This window comes from Trichoplusia ni, chromosome 11 (assembly GCF_003590095.1).
Source record: "Trichoplusia ni isolate ovarian cell line Hi5 chromosome 11, tn1, whole genome shotgun sequence".
Lineage (NCBI taxonomy): Eukaryota > Metazoa > Arthropoda > Insecta > Lepidoptera > Noctuidae > Trichoplusia > Trichoplusia ni.
The window spans coordinates 4889465-4912033 of record NC_039488.1 but is presented as its reverse complement, the minus strand read 5'-3'; the positions used below and the strand labels follow the sequence as shown (position 1 = coordinate 4912033).

Here is a 22569-nt window from a genome sequence, read left to right as displayed (position 1 = left end):
AACATCCGTTCGTAGAAATAAAAGATCAAGTCAAGAAAGAGGTTTGTATTAATATCTTAAATGCGGACAATTTGCGCTGAGATTTTTTTATCATTGTTGTCACTGGCTATCAATAATCGTGCGAATGTGCCACCGCCTGTTCCTTTTGTTAAATGCTCTGGATTTACAACAACGCAGCCGTTGACATCCTGAAAGAACATTTGTTTTTATTTACAATTTGTTATAAATTAATAAAATATTTTATTAAAGTTTTAAAAATTAAAGTTGTTTAGTTTAGTTCAGTAGTTTTCATTTTATTTGTAGTAATATTTTTAGTCTTTTTACCTTGACGAAGTATCTGAAGTTAGAGGGCAGCACTAGTATGTGCGGTGTGACAGCGAGCTGCGCATGCGCCGCCCACAGCGCGGCGTCCACCGCGAGTCCCGCGGCCGCCGGCCACAGCGGGTAGTACGACTGCTGCTGCAACACGTGACCCGCTAGCCGCGACAACTTGTCGCCGCTCATACCCCTGCAACAGTCAATCAATCAATGAGTTAGAAGAAATGTAGAAGATAGAAAAGCACCGTCATCGTCGATGAATCCAATACGTAATAGTTGTATCTTGTAATTATGAAATTATGGAATAGATACATTACTACAAAGTTTATACACAATGAAAATGAACACAAAAGTACTTAAGGTCTTACAAGGATATTTCTTCTTGACTTGTGTGCATAAGGATGTCGGTACTGGTAACACCAACAACTACTCCACTGATGTTGAGAGTGCAAGGGTCAGGTATAAAGTGAATGTTCCCATGTTTCCGTTTGCTAGGGTATGCTGGCGTCGGGTAAATGTTCACGTGGAATGCATCCTTACTGCTAGAGACTATGTATATTTTTGTGTTTGGACTGAAACAAAGAATGACGAAAAAATGGTTATTACTCATCCCTAATAATATTATAAATGCGAAAGTAACACTCTCTGTCTGTCTGTTACGCTTTCACGTCTAAACCACTGAACTGATTTTGATGAAATTTGGTACAGAGATAGAGTTGACCTTGAGAAAGAACTTAGGATATCCCGGACTTTTGAAGGGTTCTCTTGGAAACGCGATATAACCGGCCTTGACGCGGGCGAAAAGCTTTGAAGATATTGGGAGCTTAACAAAGCGTCTAAAGCAGAACCATGGCGTTTATGGAAGAGAAACAGTGCTGAACAATGTGAATAGTTTGATCATGGGTTTAATATTTACTTTTTTTATTACCTTGTATTACTTAAATCGCCTAGATTATCTATTAGTTTGTCGAAGAATGATTTGAATGTTTCTGCCATTGTATTGTCTTTAACTTTGGTATGTTCACTGTCTAGAAAAGGTCCCGTCATAATAACTACATGAGGTTTGTGTGTTGTAATATAGGAAACAAAGTCTTTTAGGGGTTCATATGCCATGTTATCTGATGTTGTGTATGGTCCTGCCGCTATCACAATTGACATTTTACCTGTAAGAAAGAAAAAAAAGTAAGGAAAGGAAGAAAACCTGCTTTCAGTACCTATACAAATTAATAATATTAGCGAATGCAATAGCTGTTAAGGAATACCGAAGAGATATTCATCCAAGCGGAATAATATGGTGTTATAATCCCTTCATAACTAAGTCAAGTCAATTCAAACAAAACGCCCACCATTTAACGCGTTTATCATGTCGGCCTTATGATCCGCGACGGGCAGGGAGGCGTCGCAGAAAACCTCTTGCGCTACGAATTTGTCTCCACGAGGGTTGACGCCTCGCATCACAACCGTCTGGCCGGGGAATAATGAATACTGCTTTACGCTGTTCAGAAATAAAAAAGTTTTAATAAAAATTTAAATAGTAATGTAGAAATAATAATATTAGATGCATATTGGAAAGATGACAACTTCATCTTAAGTTTTTCAGGAGTGTAAGCAAGGAGCAAGGTCCTGTATTTTATTAACTACCTGGCAATAATGCTCTGCACCCTAATTATAGACTCTCAAACACTTCGTCATTTCAAAAATAGATGTTACAAAGTATCGTTCTTAACGAGATTTTATTTTTCATTCGAATTAGAAAGTCCCAAAACAGACTCGTCAGCTGCATCAAATATAAACCTCACGATTACACTAAAAATACAGACTTATCTAGATCCACTGGCACTGTTTGACTGAGCGAGTGTTCCCAAATTCCTTGAAGCACAACACTCTTGGGGTTGAGCCTGGCATCGGCATCACACTCAATGCGACCTGCTACTGACACTTCCGCCTGAAATATCAAACTTATATATTATCTATTGCTGCCATTTCAGGAAATCATAAGGTTTTATTTGTTTGGTATTATTATAGTTATGTGGGCTACCTGTGTTTTACACCTAACAGAAGTGACTTCTGATATTCCATTCTTTTTCATAATGCATTGTGATAAATATCGAATGTTGTTATCAAACATACTAGCTTTCTCATGGAGCAGCTCAAAGCCGAACCTAAAACAAGAAATTCAAATAACAATGCTGCACTTTGAGTGGGATTGATTCTAGGAGTATGTGTATTAAAATAAAACCTTCTTTGGTCATTATATGAATATGCTCTGTGATTCAAGTAGCTTGTTTGACCTATTCACTCACAAAGCTACGCTGGCTTGGCAGTATACCATTTTTTTTTAAATTTAGTGATTTTATAACTTACATTGCTTTAGTGTATGTGTCACCATCATCATTGGGTACCTGTGCTATTCTTAGATTTAAAAAATCAAGACTGCATGGTTCAGCAATGCTCTGTAATAATTTATCATCACCATATGAATGAACGACTGCACCGGGATTTGTTCTTGATGCGTATTTAGCTGATCCACTGAAATTAACCATAACATGCCTTTTATTAAATGAACACAATGCAGACTTCAAAATGGGCAAAATGGAAATTTGGATATTGGCTTGGATATTAAAAAAAAGACCTAATCGAAACATAAACTTAGACATGATTTGTGCTTTAGCTTGAAAAAGTATTGCTTTGCTGGGTGAAAATCATACTGCACAATTGCCAAACAGAATTAGACAACAAACATAATCAGGAGATTTTTTCTACTTCAGTAAACTTTTTCACAAAACTGAGTAAATCATAAAAATATTTAATGTTAATAAGTTCCTAAACTTACACTGTAGGTGAGTAACTAGCTGGACACAGGTCATTTGGATGATTTGTTGATTCAATTTCAATTTTAACTCTCTGCAAATGTAATTTAAAATTAAAATGATAATCAATGGTTTGTTTTATTCAAAACAAGGATGCAGTGGATGCAGTTCATAAGCATTATTCATATTGTTGTGTAGATTAAGTTGATGGCTGCAGACGAGTATGGATCTAGTCATGATTTATAAAGAACATGAACCAGAAGCAAACTCGCCCACAAATATCATCAAGTTATATATAGTAGTAAGCTTCACTTTAATTGATGCCTACCTAACACAAAAACCGTAAGTTATCATAGTTGTTTCATGCATAAGACTAAGTAAAAAAGGCTAGTATAAAAAAATTAAAATTGAGATTGCAGTGCATTTTTAAGTACTAAAACATAGTAGTATACTTAACTTGAACAGTAATTAGTAGAATGCTGAAGGTCATTTCAACTTAGTTCTGTATTATGTTTAATTTACTAAGTGCAGGTTGTCTTTGTATAAAAATGGAAAAAATAGTATTAAGAATTTTTATGAAAAAAAAATCTTATTTAGGTGTATTTCCTTATTGCAGGAAAAAATAGTTTCTTCAAAGTTTATTTCTGTGGAAGTTGGTATGTTGTCCTAAACGTACTCAATGAGTGTAGATCTAGTCACAGAAATAATGCACTGTGTTACTAGAAATATACCCATTAAGAACAAGTAGGTACTTTCAACTTCTTTCTTCAATTAATAGCATTAATTCGAGCAGGATCACCTAAATAAAAGTGAAGGTACACAACAATATAATTTAATTGTAACCTATATTGTAAGAAGCAAACAATCAAAGTAAATAGTTATAAATAAGATTTATAGTTTCAATTCTAAACAAACATTCAAAAAATTACAGGTAAGTAACCAACATAGTTAATAAGTTACCTTTGGTGTTGTTGCCATATAATTTGATAAAACTTCATTTTCTGATCTGTATATTCGTTAAGGATTACAATCGTTGATGAAGTACAACATGTACAACTAATATTACCGATAAACCGTTAATTATCCAAGCGGCAACGGAATTCACAAGTTTCAAACAACTTTTTAAAAATACTTCAGTAAATATTGAACACGTGGAGCATGCGCTTTAAAAGGATACTGATTTGAAACAGCAGCCCCTGCTCCGTAAACCGTCAAACCGCTGCCGGTAACCGATTGTCCATTTTCTGTAGCCGTTGCATTGGGACGATTCGCCGATCGCTTGGAAAATTCCTTTCTCACAAATACATCCAAGTTGTCCAAATTCGGCGACGAACCGTTTAAGTTGTTTAAACTGAAGGCCATCCATTGTTCGATGAAAGATTCAGCGTCGATGTTGTATTCTTCGCATAAACTTACGCCTTAGAAAAGAAGTGAATAATGGAACAACCTTGAACATTAATTTTGAAGCGGTCTAAGTTACACCCAAAACTTTTAGTAAAGTTGTTGAAGAGATAGATCGATAAGTTTATTACATATCGCGAATGTTATGAGTACTCACATTTACTTATGACTTCTTTAGGCACATCTATACCAAAAAATTGAAATTGCTCAGTCACCAATTCTTCGGAAGCCATTTTCTGTAAATTGAAATGAAAGAGCGAATGAAAGGAAAGGAAGCAAAAGAGCGCCAACGCCAATCAAAAAGTTTGCGTGCGTTTCGTCAAAGTTTTTACCACAGATTAGATCTAAAACTTTGTTGATTCTATTTCTATTATGGCAACACAGACGTAAACGGTCGGATCTAGATTCTAGGCAGCTATGCAATATAACAAATGAACAATATGGAATTGCAATATTTTGTTGCAACAACACATTTAATGAAGAAAAAAAACATTTATTGCAGCGATTTACTGAAATGTTCTTTACACTTTGATGCTTTGCAGCTGATAGATAAGGATGGTGATATGCTGACATAATAGCGCTATCCCTTTCACTTGAACAAAACAAAAATATTGCCGAATATAAATTTTTAAAATACACGATGTAAAACACGTAATATTTTGGCAAAAAATTAGCGCCTGTCCATTATTATCTCACAATGAGATTACTATACTTAAATTTAACGCAAAGGTATACATATATAGCAAGGCCAGGATAATAAATTTAGTAAGTACACAATTATTGTCTGTTAAAGCATTATATTCTTGTTTAAATATCACTTTTTACCAAAACTTGGTAAGTTTTAATGAATTTTAGATAGGGTAAAAAATTAAAATCCAAATAATGATGCAATTTTCTTTTTTTAATTAATATAAGACAGTGATAACATTTACTAGATTATTGATGTACAGATATACAGGTAATTACAGGGTTTCTTCTTAAGCTCTTTGAACATGTATATGAAATTTACAGGATGGCATAGCTTGAACTTCAGCGGTGACAACACTATTGATGCATAAGTTAGCCAAACCTCCTCTGATCAGTCCACAAGTGTATGCAACATACTGTAAAAGAGAACAAATACAATAATGCAAATATGGCAATTAATGAATGCATTTTATCAGGTCTAAAAGTTATTTAATAATTAAAGTATTTGAGTAACCTTAATCATAGATGAACTAATATACATGGAATTTCAATCACTCATTGTAATCATTATAAATTGATACAAATTTTAAACTACTTACTCTGGGAGCAAATTCCAAGTACTGGTGGCCGTTCGAGAAGTTCGTCAGGAATCGGAAAGCATTATCTTGCAAGACGTAAACACCTTGATGGTTAGTCCGTAAGTTATCAATTTGTTTTTTATAAATACAAGTCCAGAAGTCTGTGCAAATAAACTTCATAGTATCTAGTTCATCTTTAAACCTGGGCCATTCTCTTGTCAGTCTCTCCATTATTTTGTATCCAGCAGCAAAACCAATATACTCTACTACTGAAAGATCCACCTCCTAGAAATAATGCAACACAATTTTATTGATTGATAACATTCTTACAGGTTTTTATCGTATAAATAATAGGTCACAAGTATTATCACCTTTTTCTCATTTATGTTATCTTTTGATTGCTCTAAAGAATAGTTAATTATTTCGGAATGTAGTAATTCAAAGACTATATCGTCAGCCATAATTACACGCTATGGCAGTAGAATGAAGAGATTAAAGGCTGCCCAAATAGAATTACAAATCGTAATTTCAAAATCTACGTTTGACTAATAAATAGATATTGTTGCTTTTTATATTATTTTCAAACACCAGACGAATTTGACATTGTTAACTTTCTTTAGTGGCATTCAGTCAGGGATCTGTCATTTTCGGATGATACAGATTATATAGAGTAGTTATAGTATTAATTTTTCAACATTTTTTAGATAAGTAATATAATTTTTCAAATATATTATTATTATGACACGCCAAGTACATCATAAAATAACGATGATGACCAGTGTGGAAGTTTAATTCTTCACTCAGTTGAGGTCATAAAGATGTTTCTCAAAATCACAGTCACGTTCAAGAAAATAGCTCTTTTTAATTCGAGCTGCAAAATTTAGAATAACACTTAACAGCTGATAACTACCCACAAAATAACTATATTTAAATGATAACTGAACAAATCGCCGAATGTAATGATGGAACATTGTCCATTCCCATTGCTATCTTTTTCCCGGAATATACTACGCCTACTACCAGTTTTGTGACAACTTAACCCTGCTATTTGATATCCCTTTATCCAACTTGGGTATTTGGTTATGATTGATTTGTCTCTATCATTTTTATCCTTATAATAAAAATGTTTAAACAGATTATAATTAAACTCGTATATGAACCATGGCTCAAAAACGAAAAACTAACCCCGCATTTCAATAGGTTCACCGGTTTAGACTCATGCGTCACGCCTGAATGTACCTACCAGTAGCTCCCTTTCTAAATACATAGGTAATCTAAATCAAACGATGAGTTCATAAAACTTTTAGGGCCATTTGGGTTCCTAAGTTTCATTGAACTTGGTTTTGTAGTTCAATTGGTTTCATTGAACAAGGGAGTGCAGAAAAATTACCCTGTAAATTATTCTGAAAGTATTCACCACCAAATGCTGAGTAAAATCCCACTTATAGACGGTGGTGATAAAAAAATTAGGATAGCGTGCTAACAGTTCCACCTATATGCAAGTCCAAAGATTTATTATTATTATTTTTTTGCATTCCACAAAGAAAGTCTAAGGCAGTCAAAAGATTTAAATTCATAATAGAAGCAATAAGGCATATGGCACAGCAAAGTATGGTAAGGGGTACATTGTGGAATATTAAAAGTGATAGTTTGAGTATTGATTAACAAGTGTTTAAATAGTGCAACATTGGTTATTGGATTATGCAAACTGTCGCAATAATTTTCATGTCATAATAGGCAACCCTAACGACAAAGTACTAAAAAAATATAACAATAAATAAATAAATAAAGATGGCGGACTGCGTCTTCCATGCAGAGCTTCGTGGTACACTGTACTCTTATGAAGATCTTGTAAAGCTCCAGTGGTGTTAAATTGTATTCGAAGTGTTATTGTGAATCAGTTTTATTAACTTTTAGTATATATTAAGAAGTAAGTGACGATTTATCGCAAATGGACGGAAATAATATTATCGCTGTAAAAGATGGCGATCCGACGCGCCCTGCTGAGTTAGAAGCGCCACCTGCCGTGGATGTCCCAAATCAGAATCTTGAAGGAGTTGTGAGAAAGAAAAGGAGGCGCGGGAAATCCAAACGCAAAATAACGAAACCGTTTTCGAAAATGCCGTGGCAAGAAAGAAGAAAAAATGACAAATCAAAGAGAAATAATAGATTCCGGAAGATAGTTTTAGCTAAAACACATGCGCCATTTAATAACAATCAATTTTTAATGGAAATTCATAAACCAGAACCAGAAAATTCTTTTCATATTTTAAGGACACCATCAGCCCGCACTCGCGATTCCAGTTTCAGCGTGGATTCTGAAGAAAACTATTTTTATTCGTTGCCCGATGATGAAGAGGAATATTTAACAAAGGAGTTTTCAAGTGTTTATGAAGACGCACAAAGTGAAAGATTGTCCAGTATGACAAAAGATGATCTGATACAGGAGTATTTATTATTGGAAGCCAAATACGAAAATCTGGTCAAAAGAACCGAGCGTTCAAGAGCGAAGTGCGCAGAAGAAGACAAAGACGTCACCAACACCGACAAGGATGCTTCGATCACTGACAGAGACAGTATGGTAACCGACAGAGATACCTCTGGAACATCCGTAGGATCAAGTGTTGATGAACAGTCGATAAGTGAAATGATGCAGCGTATGAAGGAACAAGAAGAACAAATACATTCGCTACAGCTGGATAACGAAAAACTTCGACTTGAAAATGAACATTTACGACAGAGGTCCCAGGACTCATCAAGTGCAGATTCTGAAAGTGATAGTTCTTCAACTTCAGACAGCGACAGTACCTCTAGTCGCAGTGCAAGCCCTATAGCTGAGCCAGTTCTTGAGGACTGCAATAATTTATCCATTGAAAATCATGTTCATGTTAATGGCCAAAATGAAGAGACTGAAGGTTCTGAAGCTATTTACCCTATGGTTAATGGCTGCCATGATTCAAATGAATAAGTTTTAAACATTCATTGGTTAATAGTAAACAGGCTGTCAAAATTGTGTAACAGTATTTTAAGTCTATTTCTGCTTATTCCTTTGTTACATTGGGACAAGTACATTTCATGGTGTAATGTGCGAATTTACATGACATGCATTTATTTAATTGCATCTTTGTGTAGCAGACTGTACAAATTCCCTCGAACATTCTTTTCCTCGACATTGTGGAAATGTAATTGTGAGATCATAATTCTTTAGATTTAGTGAAATTTTTCTGTGATATCCTTGTGGATATTTTATTGGTAGTGATTAATTAATATAAAAAAGTTGTTTCCAAATAGATCTCACTTTTATGTTTATACAGTGGGATATTATGTAGGCTAGATCTAAGTGAAAATGTTGTAGAGTATTGAGTATAATTTATTTTGAATTATTATTGTAATCTTATATTTTATGGTTGCCTTTGATCTTGTTACAAATAGGTGTTCTTTTTTATGTAATAAACTCAATTGTGTCAAGTACTTGTAGAAATATTGAATATTAATTATATTTAAACAGGGATGTAACTATTATGTTCTGCTGCGCCATTAAACATTAATATGTCAGGTTTTATTTTTTATGTATGTTATATATCTGCCACTTGCACTGCTGCGAAATCCTTTTACACTTTAATATTATTTACCATAGTGGACCTAGAAACATAGTTTTTGGATGGAATAAGAAAACAGTAAAATATATATATACTTTATAAGTTGAAAATGTTTATTAATTTCAATTACTTTACCCCTTATTACACAATACTATTAGAATCTTATAAAAAACCTATTCTACTACATAAATCCAGTAAAAATATTGGCAGTTGGTTAAACAAATAAAGTAAAGGTGACAACTAGTTTACACATCTTTTTTTGAGAACATAAAACAGTCTCTTCAGTTACGATCAAATTGAACCTTAAAAATTTAAAACCAACCCTGAAACAGGCCGAGGTCGTCTGCCACATTGAATTTATTTTATTATAACGAATCTACTTTGCAATAAGAGGGAGGAACACGACCACGGCTATCCTAACAGTTATCTCTATCAGTATTTCATATAAAAATACGTTATATTACGTAATAAGTTGTTTGTTTAAAAGCAGTTATGTAATAGTCATAACATGCCGCCTCTAGAAGTAATTTCAGCAGAAAAATTGCTTGTGTCGTACTTTTAAGATGTGTTAATGGTCGTCGGTTAGTTATTAGACTAAGATACTAGAAGAGACTAAGAGAGAAATAAAAGAGACTAGATGAAGGCATAATTATTATACTGACCCGACCTAATAACAGTTCAGGTCTTATTGTTGCATATTGTATTTAATTTTGTAGTCAAACTACCATACGTTGGTTTGGGCTTGGTTGAATTTTGTTGAAAACAGTTTAGAACGTGATTTTATATTTTTTTGCTTTTATCTGGTAAAGAAAGCAAAGCCAAAATGAGAGCAACATTCTGACGGAATACCCCGCACGACTTTGATGACTCCATCAGTCCCCTAGAGGGCGCTGTATTCATTTAACGTGACGTATATAGCAAGCAGCGGATGATTGGATCAGCCTCTTCAAACGAAAGCTTATCCAATTATTGTGGAATTATGATTTAGAAGTTATGAGAGCAAAGAAGAATATCCATAAATACAAACAGGGCTCGTAATCCTGACTAATTTTAATAACCAGCTCGTTTCACTTGCCGTGCATTTTCAAAAAATCTTCCTTTCTATTCCGCTCTAATGGAATCAAAGATCAAATTATAACGGTTTCTGTTCGAAATATCGGTTAATTTTACTCGCTTACTTTTTCGCGCCTTCCACAACAATTCTTTTCGGGTGCCTTCTTGTTATAATCTGACCAGTTTAGTTTTCACATGCTCAGCTTGAAATTAAACAGAGATGTAATTGTAAAGTCCAAAACCGCTCCCTTAAGTGCATAAAATTAATACTACAAAATTTATCATTTGCTTACATATCGCTTGGGAATCAATTCAGCTCTGAGCGGGTGTTTTACAAAGGACCTAGTTAAGAACTATAATAAACCGGTAAATTTTGAACTGTTGCCAAGCCTTTTTTCGGCTAGGCGGGGGAATCACCTCCTTAAGCAAGGAAGCTCATATTGTCGAGAGCCTTACTGGGTTAATTTGATCCGTCATGCAACGTCTCCCTCTTTTATCGGTGCGCGGCAATGCGTAGCAATTCAACAAACACAAGAACAGTTCCCAAGCCCTGCATACAGTTTAGATGAATAACCGAAAAAAAAAATCGGTATTCAGACTAGTTGTCATCCTTATACCAAATATTGTAATGGCACATTTAATTACTCTTTTATATTTGGGAGCAATTTCCAAAACTGGGGAGCTATTGATTGAAGGTGCACCAGTTATACTGTCAATGTGCTTTTAAAAAAATATTACATTTCAGTAAAAAAATAACTACAACAATAATCTACACTTTTTCCTTCTTTGTCTTAGGTTCAGGAGCATTAGGATTTGTTCCTTTATAAAATTGTTTCAATAGAGCCATAGCTTCATTAGCCATTAAGTTCCCTGTCAAATTATAATTATATTCATAAAATTTACTTATATCTAAAACCGTTTTGCCGCCAAATCTATCATTGGCGCAACCATATATGACCTCTTTCACACATAAATTGCTAAGTGCTGCAGCACACATTATACATGGTTCTACTGTGACATAAACAGTGACATTCTTAAAATACATTTTGTAATCAATATGATTATTTTTGCAGTGCGCTATGACTGTATCTATACAATTAATTTCTGCATGCCTTGTAGGATTATGTGTAGCATTTACGCTATTTCTAGATTCTGCTATAATTTCAGAATTAATTGTAAAAACACAGCCTACTGGTACTTCTTGAGCTGATAAAGCTTCTGATGCTAACTCAAGAGCTCTTTTCATAAAATCAACCATTTTTCTTAACTTCTAATTACTTTAGCTTGTATAATATTTTAGCAAATTATTCTTTTTTAGAAATTCAGTAGCTGTCTGATCCCAATTATTATTATTTACTGCCCTAGGACTTGGGTGGGGTAAATATAATATCTGAAACAAACAAATTATTTTTACAAACACATTGTCTTAAGGTTCATTTCATGGGTGAGACTTGCTTTATTCCACAATTTTATTTTTCTTCTATGTCATTGATTTAGCTTATGCTCGTGATTAATATAGCCTTGATAAGCAACAACATTATGAAGGACTAGCTTTTCGCCCGCGGCTTCGCTGCGCCGATTTCGGTTATATCGCGTTTCCAAGAGAACTCTTTAAAAGTCCGGGATAAAAACTATCCTATGTTCTTTCTCAAGGCCAACTCTATCTCTGTACCAAATTTCATTGAAATCAGTTCAGTGGTGTAGACGTGAAAGCGTAACAGACAGACAGACATAGTTACTTTCGCATTTATAATATTAGTAGGGATAGTAGGGATTTACCTGTACAGGTCTTGGGAGAGAGTGTCGTTTTAATATCTCCTTAGCCCTTGTCTCACAGAATTTTCCAATTGCCACAATTATTTCCACTTCATAAAGTTCAAGAACTTTGCTAAATATTGGATCACAGATTTTATATAAATCATCTACTTCACTTTTCTGAAATATAAAAAATAGTCTACTTAGACTCTTAACAATTCGTTTTAGCTTACAGCAACCATTTAATCAGACTGTTTTATGCAGGATTTTATTTTAACTCATACATACTTTAAAATCTTGCGGTGTAACATTGCAACCAGAGTCGGTCATCCATTGTTGAGGCAAATAATTGAAGACAAAACTTGATTCAAAAAATTTTTCAGGTGTGCCACACAGAGTTTTAAATAGACCCCAAAATCTTTTACCACTGACCTAGAATTTAAATAGTGATAAATTGTTAAATTATCAATAATTGAATTTGGGTGATATGGTATTTCTACCTATATTGATTTAAAATCTATTATGAATGTCATCAGTATGTACTACTAATAGTTAATTAGTAGTCAATACTCAATCATTTATTGCATTCCAGATGATACAGAGATGGTACAAAAAAATAACAAGTGATTAATTAATATGGACCCCGTCGGGCACACAAAAATTTAGGAGAGAGGAAATGGGCAGAATAACAATTTAGTAAAATTAATATTTATTTATTTATTGAATAGAATAGAACGGTAAAACCCAATTAAACTACTCATGTACACACAAAACATAACTTATTATCTCAAAATAAGATAATATTTTGAATTATTTTGTAATATTGTTGAAATAAAACTACTTTTACGGAGAATCCGTTCTTTTTAAGTGGTTAATTCTTAAGTGGGTTGGATAAAATACAAACTATTTTTAATAATGTGCACTTTAAAATGTTCTAATTATTACTCACTTCAGTTCTGGTGCACTCAAAGCCTAAGACTGGACGGTTAGGATTTTCAGGTGAAGGTTTCTCCACAGGACCACTTATTCCCAACCAATCTCTTACTGAAGTTATTTCACCAAAAGGTACCTGTTGAATAAAAAAAAATATATCTTAACTATTTTTTTATTCCATTTACTAGGTACCTATGTATAGCAGTTTTATATTGTTATTTTTAAAATTACTTATTTAACAATTTATTTTATTGTCTTACTCCTGTCTGAGACATTCCCCAAGGTCCAGGATTCATTCCAAAATACACTATTTTCTTTTTTGTTTTGCAATATTTGCGGATATACATTTCAAATGTATGTCTAGCATAAATTGTAGGATTGTAGACATAGCATACTTTCTGAGGCATTTTAAACTGTTTAAGCGATAAATTTAATTCGTCTGACAAATGGAGCAAATCGTCACAGAGGTCTTCATGTAATTCACACTCTTCATAGGCGGAATCTCCAGAATGAAAGAAAAATGATGATACTACTTCTTCAGACATTTTTGAAACAAATCACAAATTTTACAGTAATACACGCAATTTTTACTACACTAGACTCCACTATATCACGTAAACAAATAAGATATCACATTCTAAGGTAGGTAAATAATTATTCAAAGTTTATTTTTTAACTTTGAATTCAAAACAAAGCGTAGGAGTACCTACTTGTAGCACTTCAATTCAAGTAGCTTGTTTGTGTCAAGTTGTGACAAGGATAACAACTTAAAATGACAAAGGTGCGCAAAGACTACGTACCTTCAGGGCTGCCAGGACTCAGGATTCAGGATTAAAGTAAAGAAATATTTTTCTTGTGAACTATACTCAGTTTTCATCATTATAACCTAATTTTTTGCAATGTTTTGAAAACTACTGACGATAACATGACAGCTAGTGACGATAAATTTGTTTATACTTCAGTAATCAAATTAATCTATCACAAATAATAAAGTAATATTTATACCAGAAATAAAAAATATATATATTTACATATCTTCACTTTACCAAGGATATAGTTTTCTTTTGCTCTTTATATTCAGCCACAAAAAATAATTACTGAAAAGGAACGGTTTGTCTGTTTATGAATCGCACCATCCTGCAGCTGCAGCGCAACAAAAGTAGGTAGGGATAATGTCATGTTATGTCATTTGTGATATCATTATGTCATAACTGTCATGACCATTGGTTGGAGTGTTGAACTCGTTGCCGTTTGTTTACACTTTTCTTTCTTATTAGAATTGGGATAAACATATATTCGTCGTTGAAATAAAAGTGCAACTATAAATACAAGTACTGAAACTATTGCAAAATATGGCTTCGTTAAACGAAGAAGTGCTTCGCTCTGTGATAAGTAACTGTTCAGTCCCGCTTATACTACGGGGTTTCGTGAAAAATTGGTCAATATGCCAGTGGAGTGTCGAAAAGTGGACCTCAGTATTTGGTGAAAAACAAATACCATTAAGGTGCATGAAAAAGGATTTTTTGACTGATGAACCATGTTGGGAGCGAAGATGTAGTAAAAAATCTATGACTTTCAAGGAGTTTCTTGATGTTTCATCTAAAGGGGAAGAGTGGATGTATTTTGATTATAAATATGTATATCAGTGGTTTAATGGAGATGATGAATTGTACAAGGTAACTTTTAAATCTTATTTTGATGGTAAGATTGTATTTTATAAGTAAATTTATATAGTGTTAATTTCCAGGGTATTTCTTGGAAGGAGTTTGGATTTCCGGAGAAGGGTGCGTCAGATGCCACTCTTTGGGTTGGTAGCAAGGGTGCTCACACACCTGCTCATATAGATACATATGGTGTCAACATTGTGACTCAATTGCATGGAACGTAAGTGCCTATTATGTTCTGCTACTTCATTAATTTGTATGAGTAAATAGTTTTATTAGGTCATTTAGGTAGAGATAGATCCAGGATTCTTTTACATTTCCCATGTAGGGTGACCTTATTAACAGTGAAAAATATATATTAAAAGTTAGGGTAGCAAGTATAATTAGTGAAAGTGTGCAGAATGTTTCCATGAAGTTTAAAGGACAGCACATCAGACAGCACATCTTATTGCCTTTCACCATTGACCTCTCCAGTTGTTTAGAACCTAATTAAATGCCTAATTAAGTTCTACAAATGTTTTTAATAAACAAAACAAAATTGTAATATAATTATTGATAACTTTTAGGAAGAGGTGGATTATTTTCCCCCCTGGAACAGAGGGATTGAAACCTACAAGGGTGCCTTATGAGGAGTCAAGTATATACAGTGAAGTTAACTTCTTTTGTCCTAACAATCTGGATGTTTTTAGTGGTAAGTCAAAGTTAACACTTATATTTAAGAAAATAATGTTCCAAATATGTAACAATTTCCAATCTAATTATCTGTTGCCAGTAAAGTTTTATTTTTCAATAACCGCATGTAAATTGAATAATATTAAATTAAATTCTACAAAACAACTGTTGGAGCTATGAGGAAAGCTTATCTTATGTTCACAAAACCTGAAGTGAGTGTAATTAATAAATATTTTTCAATAGAATATTAAAATATTTGTACCTATGTGCTTTTTTCTATTCCTCCAGGATTGAAGGGAGCTCGTGTAGTAGACCTGCATGCTGGAGATGTCCTGATCATGCCCTGGAGGTGGTGGCATTATGTGCAGAATGTAGACCCTCTCAATATCTCACTCAATGTTTGGTTACCTGAAGTATGCAGACAGCTTTTGGTAAGAATCCTTTAGCACCAGTGCTTTTCTTTTATAGATATACATTAATTATATTTTTTTATGTCAAGTTTGTTGGTGAAATGCTGAAAATATTGGCTGGAAGATCCTTTATAGCCTAGGATGAAATATTTATCCTTTATGTTTGGTTTGTATAATTAGTTTCCCATAGTTTGCACAATTATATAAATTGTTTATTGGCCTTGCATAAAACCAGATCTCATTTTAGGTAATCAAAACAACATTATAATGACACCATTGAAAGTTTAAATCAATATGTAAAAATTTATTAGTTTGCTTGTTTAACTACAACTCTGCTTTTGTTTTTCCATCCAGTGACACATTAAAAACAACCATTACCTTTGAAAATACTTCCATTGCTGTATTATTCATTCATTCATTAAAAACTTGAGCACAATGTTACATTCTTTACAGGATCAGGACAGTTCGGCGAGAGTGTCCGAGGCGCTCATCAAATTATTTGTTGCTCAAATATGTAAGGATCTACCACAGGAAACTGCTAGACTAATAGTGAATCCAAATGAAGTAAGTCTTTTTGTTACGTTTCAAAGTCATATTTCGTTATTCCGAGTATCAAAAAGACTATAAAAATATAAATCCGAAGAATAAAAAATACAATTCTTTTTTTAAAAGGTTTTAGCGCAGTATCGGGTCCTTAGTAAATAGAAATTCGGAATTCACCATTACCACACTAGCATTACCAAGAACATGATTATAATTACAACCATAAGGACAATTTAATCACAGCGACAATATCATACCTATTCATAGTGTTCATACCATCATGATGATTAATTATAATAATTGAAGCCCTTGACCGGTGCAGTGGTCATATTAAATACTAAGCTGTTGCCCGCGACTTCGTCCGCGTGGTTAGAAGATATAAGTTATGATTTATAACTGCCCTATTTCTTCCTCATTTTCCATTGTATCTTCACTCCTAGTAGTCGCAGCGTGGTGGTTTACAGCCTAAAACCTTCCTCAACGAACGGTCTATTCAACACAAAAATAATTTTTCAATTTGAACCAGTAGTTCCTGAGATTAGCGCGTCCAAACAAACAAACAAACTCTTCAGCTGTATATATTAGTATAGATTATTATCATCCTCATCTTTGTGAGTCAGGGACAGAATGACATCACGTCACGACACTCAAGACGTACGGTCAGCAACAAAAATCGATCAACAAACGAAAATTTAAATCTACTATAAATTATACGAGTATAAGCCCTATGACACAGATGATCGCGAAGCTTTCTATTGGTAAAATCATTATCAATTATCATTAAACAACTTTTCTTTTTTATATAAACTGAGAGGTATGAGATCTATTTTGAGCATATTTTTAAAGTCTTATTGTTAATGCGAATGCTTCTAAACCATTATTTTGTGTTTATAGACTTTTGTTGTTAACTATACATATATGATACAACGGTTAAATCACGCGTATTTATCCCGACTAGTTTCTGTCCCAACCCATTCTTAATCATGAGCTGACGCGGCAGGGTGGCAATTCGAACTGGCTAGCTATTGGTCTGTTGTAATATGATTTCGCCTTATGCCAGTTATTATTTAAGTATTTTGTTGCTGCATATACTATCTAAACAATTTACAACGCCTTCTCGGTCATGAGAGGATATCCGCAAGTCTTGCCAAGCCATGTGACACATTCCACTACGCGCCTGTCTAAGACAACATTCTTCATACCTATTACATCTGTAAGCTGACATCATATTTAAAGGTCATCTGAATAAAAATATCTCTTCATATGACAATGTGCGCCGTGAAATAAACTTATTTTAATGTAATTGGTATTATGCTGTACCTAATGAGTGTTTTAAGACCTTTTTTTATTTATATTTGTTATATATCATAATCTGCCTACCAGATTTGAATTTGACTTATATATTTGATTTTATTGGTAAGCTTTTCAAGTCAAAAGTTTCGAGTTCAATCCCAAGGCAAGCTATTGGAATGGTGGGTGCGTTTTAGTAAAAATGTTTCGGAAGGCTGAAAGTTGTAGGATTTGGGACTGGGCCCCAATTCTGCTATTTACAATATAATAATAATCCAATTTCTAATAATTCATCAGCCATTGTAAATGCCAGAATCGCAGCCCTGATCTCTCTCCGGTCGTGTCAGATTTCCATACCATCGGGCTATGAGAACCAACTTTATTAGCGCACTTCCTTTTGTACTTTTCTGCGTTGCTGTCTGGTGTTTTGCGATGCTAACAGCCGTGGCCCAAGTCGTATGTGTATTGTCTTAGATCACTAATCACATAAATATTTCCAGGACGACATAGCGGACACACCGCTGTCGGTGCTATTTCTACAATTAGAAACAGTTGCGAACGCTCATCTCGACAAAAAACGGAAACTTCGACGCGCAAAACGACAGAAAACATGCGAGGAGGAGCCTTCAGACACACTGGTCGAATACGACTTGAAGGCTTTACTAGATAATAAGGCGAATAACCTGGAAGAAGTACCTACGGTTACGAGTGAGGAACTGGTCAAGTTAGTGAAGCGAAATGTTGATGAGTTCGTGAACAAAGATAGGCCCCTCTGTGATGAGGAGATTGACGGCTCCACTAGCCCACTTTGTCTAACCAAAGCGGTGATCAATGCTTACAGTGACAGTAACGTCATCGACCTCGTTAAACAGAATTTGTTTGCTCGTTTGAGCTCTATGAGCTAAGCTTTGTAAGATATCTTTAAATAGTATTGTTCTAATAGGATTCTGACTGTGGACTGTTGTCCATACGCCTTGTCTAAGACAAACAGATGAAGAGTAATTTAAATCGTCGAATAAGATTTATGCAAGTACATTTTTATTTTTATACTTTATGTATAAGATATGAAACCCGTGACTGAAACAAAATTCCGATTAGTTCTATACAATTATATTATCGACGCATTAAAGATTGACAGCTGTCACATAATATCGATATTACGTTACAAAAACTTAGATCTGTTACAAATTAATTTATTTTTGTTTCGAAACAAAATGTTATGCACATTTAATAGTTTTTTATTAATATCGAGCCTGTGAAGGTTTTGACTTATAGGATGTATAATCGAGTATTTATAAACGTGAAATAGCTGACATTCGGTCCCATGAGTTTCATCAAGTTTGGCACAGTAGTTTTTCTTTGAAGACGGTTGTATGTTTAGCTTCTTAAAAAATGGTACCAACCTTTTAAATTTTATTGGCATATACAGCTCAAGTGTTATAAATACGCTTCCATAATAAATTATTGCTTTATGTGTAAAAGTAATAAAAAAAAAACACAATAGGATAGGAAAGCTAGATCTCTTAGTACGATATACACATCTATGGTATAATTATGTATATTGACCAAAAATATAGGTTCTAGTCTATTGCTAGTTTACATACATTCACAGAATGTAGGTAAACCTGTGTATCTATTTTTCTCAAAACTATGTATAAGTATATTATTATCTAAAAATAAGTGTCTAAAAAAATAAATAAATAAATCTTAGAGACAAATTGTCAAATGTTCTTGAAAAATGACGTGTATTTTTATAAGTATTTTTTAAGGAACTTTTTTTGCAATTATTGGTTACTTGGTACTTGGTGATGGGCTCCTTTTTCCGCACGTAGGCTCTAAGTCGGCCCTTTGTGCGTCAGGTGTCTTTGGGAGGCTGTCAGTCCAGCCATCCCAACTCCCTCCAGAAGCGCAGAAGTCTCCTGGGACGTTCGCAGGCTTCTGTGACGGAGCTCGGTGAACCGAGGATCCCTGCCCGGCATTCCGCGACCCCCGTGCACTCCAGGAGCACGTGTGCCGCTGATTCTTCATGTTGAAGACAGCCTCTACATAGTGGACTATCTGTAACATTGATGGTGAAAAGGTGTTTATTGAGTGGAATGTGCCCGGTCAGCGAGCCCACCACTATTCGTAAGTCGACCCGCTTTAGCCCAATCAGGCTGCGAGACAGTTTCGGTGAACGGATAGGGACCGCCTCCCTTGACTGTCTGCAGCCGTTAACTGTAGCCCAGCGATCGTTGTGATTGTTAGTAGTCTGTCGCCTTAGCCATAACCTGCACTGGCCAAAGGGCACAGGCAGGTATGGCCGGGGGCCAAGGATCCGCGTGTCCGATCCCCTCCTTGCCAGCTGATCAGCAGCGTCGTTTCCTAGGGATCCGCTGTGGCCTTTTATCCATTGCAGGGTCACCATGTTGCTTGCAGCAATGCGCTCAAGTGCTTGGTGACACTCTTGTATCAGCGACGATGTGATGATGTAGTTGTCCAGTGCCTTCAGAACCGCCATGCTATCGGAGAGAATCCTGATGGCTTGGTCCTGGATCCCTCTTCTTTCTATAGCTCTGGCCGCCTGGGTGATGGCTACACACTCGCACTGGAAGATCGAGTTATCTGCACCCAGTGGTATTGATATGTTGATGTTCAAGTCCATTGAGAATACTCCTGCGCCCGTGCTTGAGTCCGTCTTTGAGCCATCTGTGTAGACGCGTACCTCGTGTATTCCCGAGGAATCTTGTTTGTTTTCTGTAGTTTGTATCGTGTATGCTTTGTTGAAGACATACATCCTAGGTATTCGGTCACATGGTGCATTCAGCATTGGTATGGACTCAAGGCTTTTGTGCCATATGTCACCATGACCTCTAGATTGTGCGCGCCACAGTCCCGAGTGTTGTAGTCTTGTAGCAGCCACCGCTGCCTCTTGTTGTATGAAGAGATCCAGCGGTGGCAGTCCAAGCAGCACTTCCAGAGCCGCTGTTGGTGTTGTTCTCATGCATCCTGTGACAGCACAGCATGCTAGCCTTTGGAAGCTTTGTAGTTTATCCATGGCGGTGGTTAGTTTGGTCCTGGGCCACCATACTACCGCTCCATATGTGATGATTGGCCTTATTACGGCTGTGTACAACCACAGGGTAATCTTGGGTGAAAGGCCCCATCTTTTCCCCATTAGTCTTTTACATTGCCAAAAGGTGATGCAGGCTTTGTTGAGTTTTTGTTCTACATGTTTATTCCATAGCAGTTTGTTATCCAGGGTCACTCCCAGATATTTGACGTCACTGGTCAAACAGAGTTCGGTGTTGAATAGTTTTGGTAGTTTTAGGCTTGGCAGTTTGCGTTTGTTGGTGAATAGTATGAGTTCCGTCTTCGTTGGATTTACGGAAAGCTCGTGGTCTATGCACCATTTTTCGACTGTCCTTAGAGCAGAGCTCATGAGATTGCACAAAGTACTCTCACATGGTCCGCTGATTAGGACGGTGATGTCGTCCGCGTAGCCCACCGTGAAATGGCGTTGTGCGTTGAGTCTTGTGATGAGCTCGTCGACCACCAGGTTCCACAGAAGCGGCGAAAGGACTCCACCTTGAGGACAGCCTCTCGCCACCATGGCCCTGGTTGTGTCATTTACGGTGAGTTGTATGGCCCTGTTCCTGAGCATGTCATCTATCCATCCGGCTACCGTTGGATCAACGCCATGTCGTACTAGAGCCTTTGCAATGCTAGTAAAGTTGGTTTTGTCCAAGGCTCCCTCAATGTCTATGAAGACTCCCAGGGTCGACTGCTTTGCCGATAAGTCTCTTTCGATTGTGCTGACCACACTGTGTAGTGCCGATTCTGTTGATTTGCCCGCGCTGTAGGCGTGCTGGTTTGGGTGAAGCGGATGTTGTAGTAGCGCGTTTGACCTAATGTCCCTGTCGCAGAGCCTTTCCATCGTCTTCAGAAGGAAGGATGTCAGGCTGATAGGTCTGTAGGACTTTGGTTGTGTGTAGTCACTCTTGCCGGGTTTCGGTATGAATACTACTTTCACTTCTCTCCACTTTTGCGGGGTGTACCGGAAGGCCAGACAGGCTCTGTAGATACCTACCAGATGCTTTATCAGCCCCTCGGCGCTCCATTTCAGCAGACCCGGGAATATTCCATCTAGGCCCGCTGTTTTAAAGGGGAGGAAGGTGTTTATGGCCCATCTGACTTTGTCCTCGTCGACAATTCTTCGGGCGGTGCTCCAGTCCGACGCCTGCGGCACGTGTATCTCCGTTCCCAGCCATCCTTTCTCCGTGGTAATCCTACAGCCCGGGAAGTGGGTTTGGAGTAGAAGTTCGCATGTTTCATCGTCGGTTCTGGTGTATTCACCGTCAGGTTTTTTAAGGGATCCTATATTGCGCTCAGGTTCGCATGATAGGATCTTTTTTACCTTGACTGCTTGGTTGTTGCTTGAAATATCTTCGCAGAAACGTCTCCAGGCTTCCGTCTTCCTGAGTCGGATACGCTTCTTTAGACGTCGCTGGGCTTCCTTATAGAGCTCCCAGTCTTCTTGGTATTTGGTGTTCATTGCTCTGTTGAACAGTTGTCTTGTCCTGTGGCGGAGTTTGTCTAGCTCAGGTCCCCACCATTGGTTCGCACCCCTCGGTTTGACCTGGGGTAGTGTTGAAGGACAGGCTTTCTCAAAGCAGTCATTCAAGAGATGCGTTACTTGTTCCACATGCTTCTCGATGTCTGCAGTGGTGCTGTGGTGGATTTCGGCGTCTGCCTCCCTCAGACCTTCCGCGGTTAAGCTTCTGAACTTGTTGCGGTCTATCTTCCGGGGGTTTCGTCTCGGTGTTGCAGGAGCGATGGCCATTTTTAGTTGGTACCGAATCCACCTGTGGTCCGAA

At 36.1% G+C, this 22569-nt stretch overlaps 6 protein-coding genes across 8 annotated transcripts; 2 read left to right on the top strand and 4 right to left on the bottom strand.

Moving 5' to 3' along the window:
* Positions 1-30: 30 nt before the first annotated feature.
* On the bottom strand, positions 31-4836 carry LOC113498921 (DNA polymerase alpha subunit B). 3 transcript variants are annotated; one of them, XM_026879183.1, is made up of 12 exons: positions 4687-4836; positions 4306-4546; positions 4089-4134; positions 3152-3222; positions 2683-2847; positions 2357-2480; positions 2139-2263; positions 1665-1813; positions 1247-1481; positions 687-890; positions 325-508; positions 31-188 (listed from the first exon to the last, which is right to left on the bottom strand). In XM_026879183.1, the coding sequence occupies exons 1-12, from the start codon at positions 4760-4762 to the stop codon at positions 57-59; spliced, it is 1752 nt and encodes a 583-aa protein (XP_026734984.1). In that variant the 5' UTR covers positions 4763-4836; the 3' UTR covers positions 31-56. The 3 variants fall into 3 exon arrangements, with proteins under 3 accessions (XP_026734984.1, XP_026734985.1, XP_026734986.1); XM_026879184.1 differs by lacking the exon at positions 4089-4134 and having other exon boundaries at positions 4687-4778; XM_026879185.1 differs by lacking the exons at positions 4089-4134; positions 4687-4836 and having other exon boundaries at positions 4306-4680.
* A 573-nt stretch (positions 4837-5409) lies between these two features.
* Positions 5410-6424, bottom strand: LOC113498934 (trafficking protein particle complex subunit 6b). Its single transcript, XM_026879200.1, has 3 exons — positions 6166-6424; positions 5816-6079; positions 5410-5632 (listed from the first exon to the last, which is right to left on the bottom strand). The coding sequence occupies exons 1-3, from the start codon at positions 6253-6255 to the stop codon at positions 5507-5509; spliced, it is 480 nt and encodes a 159-aa protein (XP_026735001.1). The 5' UTR covers positions 6256-6424; the 3' UTR covers positions 5410-5506.
* Positions 6425-7533: 1109 nt separating this feature from the next.
* On the top strand, positions 7534-9503 carry LOC113498926 (protein HEXIM1). Its single transcript, XM_026879191.1, has one exon. It carries the CDS (start codon positions 7746-7748, stop codon positions 8760-8762), a length of 1017 nt encoding a protein of 338 aa, XP_026734992.1. The 5' UTR covers positions 7534-7745; the 3' UTR covers positions 8763-9503.
* On the bottom strand, positions 9486-11716 carry LOC113498933 (tRNA-specific adenosine deaminase 2). Its single transcript, XM_026879199.1, has one exon. It carries the CDS (start codon positions 11702-11704, stop codon positions 11216-11218), a length of 489 nt encoding a protein of 162 aa, XP_026735000.1. The 5' UTR covers positions 11705-11716; the 3' UTR covers positions 9486-11215.
* LOC113498929 (single-strand selective monofunctional uracil DNA glycosylase) lies at positions 11706-13838 on the bottom strand. Its single transcript, XM_026879195.1, has 5 exons — positions 13395-13838; positions 13151-13270; positions 12490-12633; positions 12226-12381; positions 11706-11836 (listed from the first exon to the last, which is right to left on the bottom strand). The coding sequence occupies exons 1-5, from the start codon at positions 13677-13679 to the stop codon at positions 11726-11728; spliced, it is 816 nt and encodes a 271-aa protein (XP_026734996.1). The 5' UTR covers positions 13680-13838; the 3' UTR covers positions 11706-11725.
* A 497-nt stretch (positions 13839-14335) lies between these two features.
* LOC113498923 (HSPB1-associated protein 1 homolog) lies at positions 14336-19507 on the top strand. Its single transcript, XM_026879188.1, has 6 exons — positions 14336-14810; positions 14882-15018; positions 15365-15489; positions 15759-15901; positions 16334-16444; positions 18214-19507. The coding sequence occupies exons 1-6, from the start codon at positions 14487-14489 to the stop codon at positions 18616-18618; spliced, it is 1245 nt and encodes a 414-aa protein (XP_026734989.1). The 5' UTR covers positions 14336-14486; the 3' UTR covers positions 18619-19507.
* The last annotated feature ends 3062 nt before the right edge of the window (positions 19508-22569 follow it).